Consider the following 15570-nt stretch of genomic DNA (forward strand, 5'->3'; position numbering starts at 1 on the left):
TTTTCTGTTTCCACTTTTCTCTCCTCCATTGTTTTCTCCTCTCTTTTCTTGTATCAATTTCTCAAGCCTCAGCACATCAATTTATTTACAATTTGTGTTTTCCAGCGCTCATATCAGCAAAGTAATGGGCTGGCTCGTTTAAAACACATTTGCTTTTGCGACTTTATTTTTCTAAGGTGATTTTTCATCCACAGTTGTTGTTTTGTGTATGTGGGGTGGAGGGGTGGGAACAGACATGTTTGCAGCCTTGTCTGCTATATAACGGCAGAAGGAGAAAAACGGAAAATGACTTTCGAGATGAATGATTTAGGCTCTGTGTCATCAACCCCACTGAATGACTTGGGAAATGTTAGGGTGGGCTTAACAACTGTTCAGATTGGATTGGTACTGTCACATAGTGAAATGAGATGGAGATAATAATGCTTCATACCTGATATGACAGAGTATTCGGAAAATTTCAACACACGCATACACGCATACACACATACACGCGGGTATTAGGAGGGCATTGGTAGGTGGTCTCAAAGAGGCCTTTAGAGGGCACTACTCCACTGAGAATAGAGCTACTGGTTAAATGTCCCTTCACAGACAAGCATACACTGATTAACAGAGCCTCCTAATCAATTACATATTTTTGTTAATCTGCATTCTTTCCAAATTTGTAAATTCATTTTTTTAAACTGCATATGCTCATGTATTGCCATGTCTCTCTCTCTGTAGGGTATGCGCGTTGCTTTGTGAAGAGCGATGGACTGGTATGTTGTATGCTGCGATGCATATGCAGAGGCAATTTCAGTGGTTCGGATTTCGAAAAAGATCTCGGAATAGCAGGAATAGAGAGGGGAGAGGGGAGAAAAGCCTAATGAAGTCTGTTAATTTGCTGCTATCAGAATGAAAGTCCCAGACTAATTATGGCCCTGGGTCATCTAGTCTGGATCACAGAGAGAGGTGGCCCTGCATGGTTCACTTTGATTAGCTCACTCACAACACAGCTCCTCACTTCATTACTCTGATCTCCCTCCCTCTCTCTCTCTCTCTCTCCCTGTGTCTCTCTGTCTCGCAAACCCACAACACCGCATGGGCGGAATAGTACATGCCCACACAGACCTGTCAGGCACCAGCGTGTCAGTATTACTCAGGGCAACATCAGGATGGCGGAGAGCACGCTGATACGGTGGCGAGGGCAGGTGTCTGTAGTCCGAGTTGCTACCAGACACGCTGAGTGTCTGTGTGCTTTCTGTCACGTTGACCGGAGTTGAGGATTTAGCAGGGGCAGAAACACACAGTACACACCGCTGGTTTGACTGTTCATCTCACCTCTGTTGTCGACTCTACCGAGTTGACAGATGTGTCGGAATGGTGGATTTGTTCACATGCTGCCGACAGCCCCCCTCCTGTGCATCAGTTGTCTCATACTGGATTTTGCTTCAGGCAGTGCGGTGTGTGTGTGTGTGTGTGTATTGTTTGCACACCGTATTGCGAGGCCATATTTCAGTAGCAGTATCCCTGCTACTGAACCCCCCCCCTAATAACAGTGAATTAAACCCTTTCATGCCTGCTGCACACACACACACAGAGCAAAGGGAAAGGCGAGACCTTTCCCTTTGCTCTCTGTGTGTGTGTGTGTGTGTGTGTGTGTGTGTGTGTGTGTGTGTGTCTTCTTAAGAGAGACGATCTTATCACAATAACAGGCCATAAATAATAAGGCCTCATCAAGAGGAAAGTCAACTTGAGGGTGTGATATCGCTCCAGGAAGTTGAGTTGGGTAAATATTGGAAAAATTGGTGGGGCAAACACACACACACACACACACACACACACACACGTACGTCTCTGTCTCACATCTCTCTCTCTCTCTCTCTCTCTCTCTCTCTCTCTCTCTCTCTCTCTCTCTCTCTCTCTCTCTCTCTCTGTGTGTTTCTCTCATTCTATCTGTGTTTCTCTTTCTCTCGCTCTGTCTTACTTTCTGTCTGAATTTCTCTCTTTTTCTCTCTTACCCTCATTTACTCGCTCACTCACACTTCTGTCAGTGGTTCACTTAACTCAATCACTCCTCCGATCTCAGTATTAGTTATCTTGTACACGTTGTCTTTGTCTGACTTTTGCTGTGGTGTTAGTAGTGTGATTGGGTATTTTTCTGTGCGTGTGTGTGTGCGTGTGCACGTGCGCAAAAGGGAGGGCAGTTCCAGTAAGACGTTTTCTCTGATTAGAAATCCATCCTGATAAGATGAAGTGCTGGAGTGAGTGTAGAGGGCTGAGGAGAAGAAGGGGAGGAGAAGGAGGAGGAGGAGAGTTGGGGGGTGTGTGTGGGGGGAGGGGTGTGTGTTGGGGGGAGGGGGTATTTGAGGTGTTACTAGCTTGTCTCAGAGGCCTGCCTGTCATGTACAGCATCAGTCATGCTCTTTCACAGCAGTTTTATTTCATCCGCCATTCCCTTTAGTGGTTTGACGGCACAATCCACTGATACTGCCTTGTGGGAAGTGCTACTGCTTTGGAGCCGTATGTGTGTGTGAAGCTACAGATTGTCATATTTTTGTCAAGTGCTTTTAAACTGTGGCAGAGATTGGATCAAACCCAGTCAGCAGAATTATTACAGGAGGAGAGGAGCTGAGACTCTTTTAGAAATTCTGCTGTGTATCCTCATCTGACCCCATAACTAAACACTCTTGTTCTATTCTCAAGGAAAGAACAAAACTTTTACTTTCTTGTTTACCCAAAGTCCCATGAAAATATATATATATATGTTTTTACCTTTTTGAATCCAGGAAAAGACAGGAATACAAATTGACATATTTATTTTGTCTTTTTTTTTTCCTGGAGCGAATAATGCAGGATGCTTTTTTTTTTATAAGTACACTACATTGGAGGGCAAAGGAGAATGGAGACAGTCCTTCATCTTTCTTCCAACTCTGTGCTCTAGTTTTCCTCTACTTATCTCTCCTACATTCTCCCCAGTTCCTCCATCAAGTTGACATTCCTCACAGGCCTCAATTAAGAGGCCTTAACTTGAAAGTACTTGGATGGTAGACAGGTAGCACTCTATGTGCCATGGCAGAGCAGAGTAGGCCTTTCAACTGAGACTGTTTGCCTAGTGTTAGTGTCAGAGTCTACCTCCACTGCACTGCTCTCCTGTCTTGTGATGGAGACCTGCTTTCCCTTTCTGCAGCGTCTGATCTCAGCTGCTGATGGTAACTCCGGTTTTAGCCGATGGCTCTGTTTGGAACTAATGTCTTTCTGTCACGCTTGCTCTCTGATTTCTCTCTCTCACTCTATCTCTCTAGACCAGTCATTGCCTTTTTTCGGATGTAACTTATTTTTTTCCGACAGCATGTCATCTTTTCACACAAATTAATGTTGGCACAGAAGCTCTTCATTATAGCCTAAAATACCTTGTGCAAAAGCCGCTGTAGTCACACCGTACAGTGCACAGTGTCCCTGGCTGTGCATGTGTGGATTTAACTTATCTCGTCTACTGTATCCAGACCAGTGATGTGATGCAGACTCCCCACCTCTCTGCACTCACCAGTGTGTCCTTATCGCCCCCACTTCCTGGGCGATGGCGCAAAGTGATAACTACAACAGTCTGCGCTCCTTCTGATTGATTAACCAGTGACCTCTGACCCCCTGCGGGACATTTTAATTGGCTGATGTATAATGAGCAGGCTCCCCTGAAGAAGAGATGTTTTAAGGCCAGAGAGGATGGGGGGATGCTGGAAGGGGGGGGCAATCTAATTAGCTGATTTAACTGATAACACCTGAGGTAGCCGTGTGAGAGTGTGTGTGTAAGTATGTGTGTGCGTGCAATATGATTCCTATCTTGCCACTATCTCCTCTACGATAGAGATGGATGCAGCCCTTGCAGTATTACGTGAGGATGATTCATGGATTATGTGGTTAGCCAAGTATACTTATATGCACTGAAACAAGGTGGTTAATACTGTGTGTGTATGTGGGAGCGAGAGAGTGTTGGTGTAATAGATGAGATTCTGTGAGGCTATAAGTTATGATGAGCAGATCAATACAACATCTTAATGCAGTGGGCTGGAGGCCTTCTAAGGCTGCCTCCTTATATGCATCCAAATACCCAATATCACCCAATTCAGGATTACATTCCTGTATGAATAAAGAGATCACTAAATTATGCTAGATTGTCAGGTAAATATTGACATCTTGACAATTTTCCTGATTTAATTTAAGACCTATGCTGTGTGATGGCTGTCGTTATTTTCACACTTGTGAGCAAGCTCTGTCCTGTCCTGTTAGACACTGAACATATTCATATATTAGTCGGGGTGAAGTGCCTTGCACAAGGGCAAATCATTTGTAGGAGGGAAAAGCGATATTGAATCACTTTCTCCAGCCAGATATGTTTTCTTTTGTTTTTTTGTTTGTTTTGTTTTTTGTTTTTCCGAACATATATACAGAAATAGTTATGGGAAGGCCTGCAAATTCTGATTTAATCATTTTTCTGGAGCAATGTTAGTTCAGTTGGTGTCATTTGTCCAGATGCATTTCAGAATTGTTCTAATTCAGCTTTGCACTGTAATAAATGCCGGTATAAATGTGAAATAAGTGAAACTCTGATATCAAGTGTAACAATTCAAAGAAAAAACAAAAAACATTGAAGTGAGGGTACTGTTGGGTTCGCAGAAACAGCTGTCAATTATGCCTGTTTTGATGAATTTCTGTTTTTTAATTGGTAATTTAAATAGTGTTATATCTGTCATTTAATTTAATTGAAATTAGTTCTTGTTTAAAATAAACAAGTATATTGAGGCCAATCTTTTATGGAGGATGATAAACCATAAGTTAATTCTCTTCTTTTTTTTCTGTTTGCAGTTTGTTCCCTCCTTCCTTGCGATTCTTCATTTAAGCTATTATACAGTACTTGTTGCTTTCCTACCTGTCTCTTTGTTTTGCATTCTGCCAGGGTCAGGATGTAATTTAAAAAAAAATGTTTTCCTTTCTCTTTCCTATGCTACCCATTTTCCATTGTCCTCCTTGTCTGTTTTCTTTATTTTCCCTCTTGCTCATTCAAAGACTGTGAGGAGAGTGTACCAACTGAAGAGCCATGTAAGTCCATGGATAGTTGTGTGTGTGCGTGTGTGTGTGGTTGGGTGCGGGTGTGCATGTGTGTGGACATCTTAGCAGTCCTCTCTGTGTGAGTTCCCAGAACACCTCTTCACTTTTTAATTAGAGACAGGATCTTTGGAAGGAGACCAAGCCCAAGTGGAGGAGCAGAACTGTCTGTTGCTGTGGATTAACCCTTGTGCTGTTATCCCGTCTCTGGTGTGCACCTCCTCTCCTCTCCTATCCTTCTCCTTTCCCTCTCCTTTCCCTCTCCTTTCCCTCTCCTCTCCTCTCCTCTCCTCCCCTCTCCTCTCCTCTCCTCTCCTCTCCTCTCCTCTCCTCTCTCTAGTCAAGTTTGTGTAGCCCTTAATCACAGTTGCAGTCTCAAACGGCTTCACAATGCTCACATTATCAAAGAATACATCAAAGTCAAAATGAAAACGACACCCCCCCAACCTTTGACCCTCAGTGAGAACAAGGAAAAACTCAAGGAAAAATAACAAGAAATCTTGGGAAGGGCATCACAGAGAGGGATCCCCTTTCCAGGACCTCCCCTCCTCTCCTCTCCTCTCCTTTCCTCTCCTCTCCCCTCCCTTCCTCTCCTCTCCTCTCCTCTCCTCTCCTCTTCTCTCCTCTCCTCTCCTCTCCTCTCCTCTCCTCTCACCACACACCATAATTACAGCACCAGACAATTACCCAGCATACTCCTGGGATGCACATTTTGTTCTCTTAATCTGGTGTCTTAAATAATTAAAACCAACCATGAACTCCCACTCCTCTTGGTGAGCATGGCTCAGGAGGATCATGAGTGTGTGTGTGTGTGTGTGTGTGTGTGTGTGTGTGTGTGTGTGTGTGTGTTCTCATCGCTTTCTTGTTTGGATTCCAGATCTAATAATGCCCCTAATATACCACCAATATCACCATCGCTATCCCACCCACCTGCCGCCATCTGACCCAATCTAACACTGTGTGCGTGACATTGTGTTTATGTAGTGGCCGCTCCAATGGCTCACCCGTACCCCCTGTGTCAGTGATGTGATCACAGTGCTTTCCCATAATCCCTTTCTCCACACTACTCTGCTAGCGTGACATCCTGTTATGGCAGACTGTGTCATCGTTCACTTAGATAAACATGCAAACACGCACACACATGCACCGAAAAAAAAACAAACAACTCATGTTTGCGGTTGAGTTTAGGCAGTGAATAATGTCTGCATAATGACATCCTTAGTAGTCCAGTTGGGTCTCACTTGTCTCTCCCCTCTGGAGTCTTCATTACTACAGCTAAAAAAACACAAAAACAAAAAACAAAACTGGACATTCTTTACACTCCTATTCACTTCCCTCCTCCTCTTGAACCTGTACTTGGACACTGAGAAAGACGCAGGAATCTCACTCTTCATGCTGCTGAGATGATGTGTATGTCAACTTTATGAAACTTTATGACTAAATGTTGACGTATGGCTTTGTGTGCAGGATAATAATCCTGTGTTATTTCTTCCTTTGTCAGCCAAGAGGGAAGAGGAGGATCTGGAGGAGAAGAAATCTATAAAGAAGAGAATCAAAGAGCTGAAGGTGCTCGATCCCAAGATTGCACAGAATCTATGTAAGTGTTTTTCCCTTTCTACCCCTTTTCTTCTCCTCTCCTCTGACAGAGACTACACGGTATTTATGCACTGGCATACGTCTCTTCAAGTCACAAAGTAACAATGTAGTGTTTATTTCTGACATTTTCATGCCCGTCGTCACTCTAGCCTCCACAATTCCTCACAAGATTGTTTCCACTCATATATGCCCTTTTTCTCACTTCAGCCTTCCTTCTACCCCCCCTCCACGCTCTTTGCATGTTATTAAGCAGCGTAATACAGCTTAGGTGAAACATTGGCAATGAAGCAGTCGTTCCTTTGCTTGTTGCCGCACCAATAAAAGGAAAGCTGAGACAAGACTTATTGTGAACCTTGCCACTGCTACCTTTGACTCATCTCTCTCTCTCACACACACACACATGGACACACACAAACACCAAACACACAGCTAATTAACAGTGTTAAACCATCCATTATGTGCAGCTGAAACATGGGGATGAATGTTACTATGTATGATCGTATCATTATATATCTCCCTCCTTCTCCCCCCCCTCCCCTCTCTCTCTCTCTCTCTCTCTCTGTCTCTCTCTCTCTCTCTCACACACACTCACACACACACACGCACACATGCACATGTGCTTGGTCTTGAAATGACCGTTAAAAGCGTTGGGATTAATGAGGATCCAGCTGATCTCTTAAGCACTCCCAGATCTTAGCACCTCATTGGCTTATATCAAGCGGAGCTGTGACCTTTGTTTCATGTATTAAAAGAAAATGAGACTAATCAGCCAGTAGAAGTGATAAATCATGCAGCGGAAATTATAGAGCAGGAATGAGGAGAGGGAGAAAAGGAGAGTAGGCGGTTTATATGTGCCTCCATATGAGGTAGAGAAACTGAAAGCTGTGTGTGTGTGTGTGTGTGTGTGTGTGTGTGTGCGTGCAAAGCTTTGAAGAGAGGCTGAGAATGGCTGTGTGGGATTTCAGTTCTATAGCTTGATTGATGCTGTTACTGTTAAGATACAGTGCAAATTTATTCCTTGTAATGAGTTGAAATTTCATTTTAACATTGGACAGATTGGTGCTAATTACAATGAAAGTGCTTGGCTCGCTAATATCACATAGTTTTTAACAGTAGCAGGAAGGCTGGTCAGTCAATCAAAGCTCCATTGAATAAATTTAATTGCTTTCATCTTGAACTGCTTGAAGGCCGCCCACCCAAATTGTGGTTGCTATTTGCCAACCATTGTCCAGTACTCGTGTCACACCCAGTCTGTCTTAGCACAGTAATTGATAGTAATAATGCCTAGTTTTGATTGTTATTGATCTGTGTGCTCTTTGTATTTGACTTTTGCCCATATGAATTTGTGAGCACAATGTCTCATTTCACTGCTACACCAATGATACCCAGCTATATCTCCAGTTAAAACCCAACGATCCAAACAGCCTTGACCCCCTACACAACTGCCTCCGCAATATCAAGTGCTCGATGTCTCAGAACATTTTACAACTCAATGACAGTAAATCTGGAATAAAATTATTTGGTCCCTCTAACTATAGAGTGGTTTTTGATAGTGATCTAACTTTTGAGGATCGGGTTAAGCGGGTAGCACAGTTTCTTTCAACTGAGGAATATATGAAAAATCAAGGTGTTTTTATCCTCAGCTGGTTTGGAGAGGTTCATCCATGCTTTTATATCATCTCGTCAAGACGATTGTACACCCGCCTCAGTCAAAAGTCAATTTCTCATCTTGTACAGAACGCAGTGGCTAGGATTTTAGCCAGTGCTACACAAAGAGACCATATCATCCCAATTTTAGCAGCTTCACACTGGTTGCCTGTCAGTTTTAGAACTGACTTTTTTTATTTATTTATTTATTTATTTTTATTATAGATCATTTTTAAAGCTCAGCATCGTCTGGCCACTAGCTGTGTCAAGACCTTTCCACCCCCTATAAACCTGAGTGTAGCCTGAGTTCCTCAGGTGACCAGAACCATCTTTTAAATCTAAGACTCTTTATATAATGGTTTATCTTAATGTGTCTGTTATTGTTTTTATTTGCTTTTATCTTTACTTCTTTTTGTTTTATTCATTTTTATTCCATATATTATTCCATTTGTTATTCCATATATTTCTTCTGGGAGTCTTTGTGAGGCACTAAACTATTTTGTTCCCTCTTTTTCGTATGACCAATGGTAATGTAACAGAATTAGTCTTTAGTGAGTAATCTTTAGCTTTTCTACATTATTTGTGACTCCTCTTTCTCCCTGTCTCTGTGCAGCCATCTTCCTGGGTTCCTTCCGCATGCCTTACCAGGAGATCCGTTGCATGATAGTGGAGGTGGATGAGGAGCAGCTCACTGAACCTATGATCCAGGTAGGACAAGTTTTGCAAAGTGTTGTGATAATGAAATGAGTAACTAGCAGTATAAATATGTGTATGTACAGTATGTATGTATGTACAGTATAAGAGCTCATGTTAATAGGTGTCTACCTTGAAACGGTGTGAGGCTGAGGTATCTGGCATCTTTAAAGCCCGCAGCAGCCGTTGCAAAAGCAGACATCGAGCACAGGCAAAATGCAGTAAAAAAAAACAAAAAAAACAATGCTGATGTTAACCTATATTTTTGAACGAGTCTTGTCTGCCACTTTTAGCGTTGCTTTTCCTTCCTTACTGCTTTCTGCCATTGTTGTTGTCTGCCATGACTTCCCTCCACATGACAGCCACAGCTCAGTTCACTGCTGACCAGCACATACGACACATACAGCAAATGGTATACACCCAAAAACATCCCGAACGTCATTGAAAAGCCATTTTCAGGCAAACGTGGGGGTTGTGGTCGTATAAAAATGTTCAAGTTATCTTTTGGACATCTTAATGAGTTTATATAAACAATTGTTAAGCAAAACTGCTTAAGATGTGAAACTTCGGATTGCACCTCAAATTGAAGAAGTTTGGCGGTGTCTGTATACTGTAGACTGTATTCACTGGAACAAAGAAATCTAATAAATTGCAGAGCAAGCTTTGTGAATAATAATTTAAAAAAAATACAAATATTTAAACATACTCAAAACATTTCCTTTTAATAGGAACAGTTGTAAAATAAATACATTTTAATCAGATCATTCATGGCAGATTAATTTCCTACCACAGCAGGGTTAAGAACATCATACAGTAGGCGTGTCGTACAGTGCACCATATATAGTTAAGAAATACATGAGGAGAACCTCACTTCCAAGTGCCAACAAGCACGTAATTTGTGATGAGCTGCGACCAGATTGGTGCAGTTACCTTAGTGTTGTGACAAGTGGTAGACTAAAGTAGGCCTATACTTGTTTAGATTGTTCAGTCACTAATAAGGATGTTCATGAATATACCTAATCAATGATCTGATATTTAGGCCTGTTCTTGACTGGGTGCAACATCAATCAATATTATCATGCTAAAATATTCATTTTGGTGTGGGGCGTAACTTTTTTCTTAGTACCTTGGTATAAAAATGCTTTTTTCTAAACAGACCTTGTCAAGTAGCGTAATGTAAACATTCTGTGCTTGCTAGCTTCAAGAGTCAAAAGTTTGAATCATTTGCCAACCCGGGAACAGAACCCAGGACCCCCGCATGTAAGTCCGCTGCCCTACCAAGTGAGCTAAAGCTCTTCCTATTTGCTGGTCGCAGCTAAAAACTTGTCTCAGGCATCATGAACAGACTATTTTTGAACAAAAGAATAATGGTTTTGGTGCTTTTGTCCTCCTTCCTCTCCTTCACGCTGCCGCTCACTCTTCTTCCTTTTAGAACCTTGTGAAGCATCTACCGGAGCAGGAGCAGCTGAACGCCTTGGCCAAGTTTAAAAATGAGTACGCCAATTTGTCAGAGCCTGAGCAGTTTGGGGTTGTGGTGAGTACACACACACACACACACACACACACTTGCCAGTCCCTACACCACATGCACACATATTACCAAAATGAGTCAACTAAACTGAAATTCAGCAGTAATTTGCCTAAAGGGTTTCAAAAGAATACAATGTATACAAAAAGCAGTTTTATACATAAAATGGGTCTAATGCTGTTGTAGTAACTTGTCTCGTATTCCCATTGGATCTCTCTCTCTCTCTCTCTCTCTCTCTCGCTCTCTCTCTCTCTCTCTCTCTCTCTCTCTCTCTCTCGCGCTCTCTCTCTCTCTCTCTCTGTCTCTCTCTCACACACATGCAGTGCTTTCATTTGAACATCCTAATCCCATAAATTATATAATAGTATAATAAATGCCATCTCTTTAAGCCTTAAGAGAAAAAAACAGGACACCTGTGGACTGGCCTAGTAATTTATGCACACTCAAGTGCAACACTGTTGCCTAATTATGTCTGTATCATTTTCTTAAAGACTCTTCAAAGGAGATTTATTCAGAATTATGCATGAGAGTTGTAGCACTTCTGTACTGTATCTGCCTAGCAACTAAGACACTGACGATACATTCAATATTCTTCCACTTGTGCCACAATATTCACCCACCTGTTTTCTAATCACTCATAAAAGAGAAAGTCATCAGTGAGAGAGTAATGCAGTGGGAGAAAGGGTCATGGGGAAAAAATAGATGAAAAATAGATCCCGCTCAGCTGTTTAGCGTTGATCATCAGGGAGATATAGGAAGAAGAAGAGCCTGCTTGCATAATGTTGTGTTTCGCTGCTGTGCTCTTCTGTATGCATGCGTGGGCCCAAGGAGGCCTGTGCTCCAACTTATCAGAAAAGCTCAGGTTCAAAGGGAATTTTTAATTTACCATTGTGCTAGCACATGCATTTTAACCTTTTTTTTTTATCCGCCACTCCTGCACTGGATTTGAACCTCAAGTCGTGAGTATGCAGTGAAGAACTTAGGAATAGGCTCGAGTGCACAGTTAAAATCCATACAGCGCCATGGACACGTACAGCCATACAGCGCCAAGGGTAATGTAGTCACTTAATGCTTTCTGCAGCGAGATGAATGAGTTGAATGTTCTTTGTGACAAGAGAATAAAGAGAGAGGGAATAATGTAGAGGTCAAACAGAGGAAAAAAATGTCTCTGTATCTGCCAACATCTTTGCATCACCTCTCCACATCAGTAGATGATAGCCATGGTGATCTAATGTCCTTTACACCAGTCCACTTCAGGTATTAAAGTGGTTGTTATTGCCATACCACTTCTGCTGTTCTTCTGTTCAGATCAGCTTAATTTTAGAGGAGTGCTGGTTGGGGGGGAAACTGTGGTTGATGATAATTCTGTTTACTCTGTTTTCAGTTTTCTGTTTGCATTTTCTCTGGCTCAATTTTGGTAGCAATTCTTGTCAAACATTCTCGACTGGCGGTTCTTTGAATTGAAGTCTTTCATCTAGGATTTAAATTGTGGTTGACACTAGGGCTGTCGCAATAACCGCAATATTGCAATACCGCGCTATAGACAAGCCAACCGCGGTGGATGGCAAGCAACCGCCACAACCGCGCTATGTTCACGTTTTTTCTTTTTTTTATGAGGCTAGTGCGTGTGTATTGAATGTTAAATAAATTCATAATGAAAACAATAAGAGTGTATTGTTTCCCGCTGCGTTTACATGGAGCCTTTTAATCAGAATAGTAGCCCAATCAGAATAAAAATGCCTCATATAAACGCCTCAATCAGAATAAACTGGCCAATCCGAATGAAATTTCATTCCGTTTGAGAGGGGTGGTTTAACCCTTTCGTAATCCGGTCGATGGATAAAATTTTGTCATGTAAACACTCATTCTGATCACTTTCTTTATCTCGCCTCTTTCTGCACATGCTTACGCATTTAACGTAAGTCACGTCAATTACGTTACCCTTTTTTTCCGGGACGATTCGAATGAATGTGCTTGTTATTAACCCCGGGGCGCTCGGGCTTGATATAGGCGGTGCAGCCCGTTTTTATATCAAGTCCTGACTCCGCCTCTCCGGGCCAGTTTTGGTTTACAGCGGTGAAAATTACAAATGGACCCAATCATTGCGGGGGCAAAACAAAACGTCTTTTTCTGACACTTATGGAGTCGTATGTTTTGGTAAAACTGTTGCTTCATCAGAAAGAACAGCAGTAAAGAAATAACCGACGCAGGTCCATTTTTTAAAAACGTAAGCCCATGTTAGAGTGCTGGATTCGATGTTTTGCGCATGTCAGAAACTTTTATTCTGATTACATACTGTGGAGCATGTAAACCCACATCTTAATGCGATCGTTATATTTAGCGCTCATGTAAACACTTGCGTGGCAATCTTCCTTCGGAAAAAAGTCTCATGTAACCGCAGCTAGTCCATCTTGGCGACTTTGTCACTAGATTTAGCGACTTTTCAGAACCCCCTGGCGACTTTATTTCTGAAAAGCGGCTAGCGACAAATCTGGCGACTTTTTCTGACCATGGGGAACAATGTCAAAGTGTTGAATCCCAAAGCATTTGCCAATAAATTGGTACGGCTGATGCCGGTTTGCTCTACTTGCTTGTCATCCAGAGAGGTCTGATGATCACAGCGCTTCCCACACACAGCCTAGCCCCCCTCCCTCCGCTGCGAGCAGAGACTGTAGGTTATATATTGATATGCAAATTAGCATGTGACATCATCCGGCGACTTCTTATTGCATACACCACATACCGCGCTGTTGAGCCGAAATTCCTTCACCGCGACAGCCCTAGTTGACACACCATGGAGACACTGAACACACAAGTTGCCAAAATATTTACTCACAAATTTGCTGTTTTATATGTGGTCTGGAATTCTGTCTCTCACCCCCTCGCTACTCCAGTGATCTCCATTGATTTGATTTTGACACAGCCCAGTAGGGCTCAATAAGGATTGGTATGCAGGGTCAATACTGTTTATAAGCAATAAAACTTTTTCGCCAAAATAGTTGAAAAACAGAAAACAAACAAGATGCTTGATTATCACTAGCCTATTCTTGGAACCTGGTGGCAATTCACTGTAACACTCCAACAGCATGAGACTTCTGGGAAACTATGACAAGCTAAGCCAGCGGACCCTATTCACTCTCCTGCCACCTCACTGAGTTATGACTCACAAACAACTAGTAGATGAAACCCTGCTGAATGTAAAATATATATATATATACTTTCCACTACTGTACACTCTCACTGTTATGGTTAAACCACTCCTCTCATGTCTTGTAAAAGCTGCTGTCACCTACAACCTCAGTTTCCCCCATTACTCACCCCAGCTCTCATGGAAACACAGCGGCAGCAAAGTTCACAGATTCACTTTGAAGGAGCTCCATTCTATTTACCTTGTTCCTTCTGCCCCTGTCTATTTTGTTCTTGGTACAACAATCATTACTTATCCCGTCTCCAGGCCCCATATTTTTATTTATTTTTCGCTTTGTCCTCTTGCACTTTGCTTTCTGTGCTTCTTTGCAATCTTCTTCTCCCACCCCGCCTCTTCTCCCTCCTTTTCTTTCTCAGGCACACACAACACACACACACACACACACACACACACTCACTCACTCACTCACTCACTCACTGAAATAGTGATTTGATAACATTACAGTAGCTATAATTAAACCCTTGATGGAGGACATCATACCGCAGAGCCAGCTGTTGTGTGAAACAGACAATTGGAACCTGCCCCCCTCTCTTCCACCCCACACACATACACAATCACTGTTGTGGCCAGGCCCTGGGCCCAATGCAATATTTTCCAATTTTCTCTAATTGTGTGAGAGTGGTAATCCAAGGCAGCCTATTGTATATTCCACCCCTCCACTCCCTGCCCTATACGGACACTAACTCTGCAATTAACTTACCAGACCTGGGTCCCAAATCAAATCACTGCCAGCATCTATTACTACTGCCTAGCAACACTTTTCAGCATGCCGGTTACATAAATGTGTTTTAAATTACATTGGCTGAATGGGAGAGTGTGCAAAAAGTGTGATTGTAGTTAAGTATGTTAATTGTTAACTATGTTCTTTTTGACTTTGTTCTCTCTCTCTGACATGGTTCTCATTGTTCCTGCATCATTTCTTCCCTTGACTTGTCCTTGTCTTTCCTCTTCCTTCCTCCTTCCACGCTGTCCTCCTCTCCTGTCTCTCTGTCTCCTCTTCCCTCTCTGCTCTCCTCTCCTAGATGAGCAGCGTGAAGCGGCTGCGTCCTCGCCTCAGCCACATCCTGTTCCGGCTGCAATTCGAGGAGCAGGTGAACAACCTGCGTCCGGACATCCTGGCTGTGAATGCCGCCTGCGACGAGGTCAGGAAGAGCCGCTCCTTCAGCCGCCTGCTGGAGCTGGTGCTGCTGCTCGGCAACTACATGAACGCAGGCTCTCGAAACGCCCAGTCATTTGGCTTCGACCTCAGTTCCCTCTGCAAGGTGAGGGCTGACATCTTACACTGCTGACCTTACCTCCAACTATTAACATACTCTCCACCCATCCTCCCAACAGCACTGGTGCAACAATAACCATGCATGTCCAGAAAGAATGACTTTATGAGACTAACACTGAAACTAGGTTTTACATAGCTGTGTCATCAGTATGGCAGTAGTGGCAGCAATAACACATAATTTGTATATAATATATTTTTTTAGGTTAAATTCAATATGCGTATGAAAAAAGAATACAAACACATATTAAATATCAAATGCAAGATTTAAATGAGCTTCTCTGCTTGAGGGAGGCCTGTCTGCCAGGCTCTTATCATTCTCATTACTTCACTCTCTGATTGCAAATAATCAAAACACGAATGTGAAAAAATGTCCATATTGCAGCCTGTGCAATATGGATATTTTATCATTTTGTATCATTTTGCAACATCAGTATGAATTTGATTTATTGTGCAGACCTAGTTAACAACAGTTGATAGTGTTTACACTCAAATTCTGGTGACAAAGCACACCGTTTTCCAGAGTTATTCATCAGAAAGGGATTC

The 15570-nt window shown here is 42.5% G+C and overlaps 1 protein-coding gene across 1 annotated transcript in view; it reads left to right on the plus strand.

Annotated features, from left to right (window-relative positions):
• LOC139907732 (protein diaphanous homolog 3-like) overlaps positions 1-15570 on the plus strand; it is a 227711-nt gene that overhangs the window by 126319 nt on the left and 85822 nt on the right. Inside the window, exons 18-21 of the mRNA XM_078282613.1 lie at positions 6581-6676; positions 8936-9030; positions 10448-10549; positions 14774-15013. Coding sequence (XP_078138739.1) covers positions 6581-6676; positions 8936-9030; positions 10448-10549; positions 14774-15013 — 533 coding nt within the window. The remainder of the gene's footprint in view (positions 1-6580; positions 6677-8935; positions 9031-10447; positions 10550-14773; positions 15014-15570) is intronic.

The sequence above is a fragment of the Centroberyx gerrardi genome, chromosome 1 (genome assembly GCF_048128805.1).
Source record: "Centroberyx gerrardi isolate f3 chromosome 1, fCenGer3.hap1.cur.20231027, whole genome shotgun sequence".
NCBI classification, from domain to species: Eukaryota; Metazoa; Chordata; class Actinopteri; order Beryciformes; family Berycidae; genus Centroberyx; species Centroberyx gerrardi.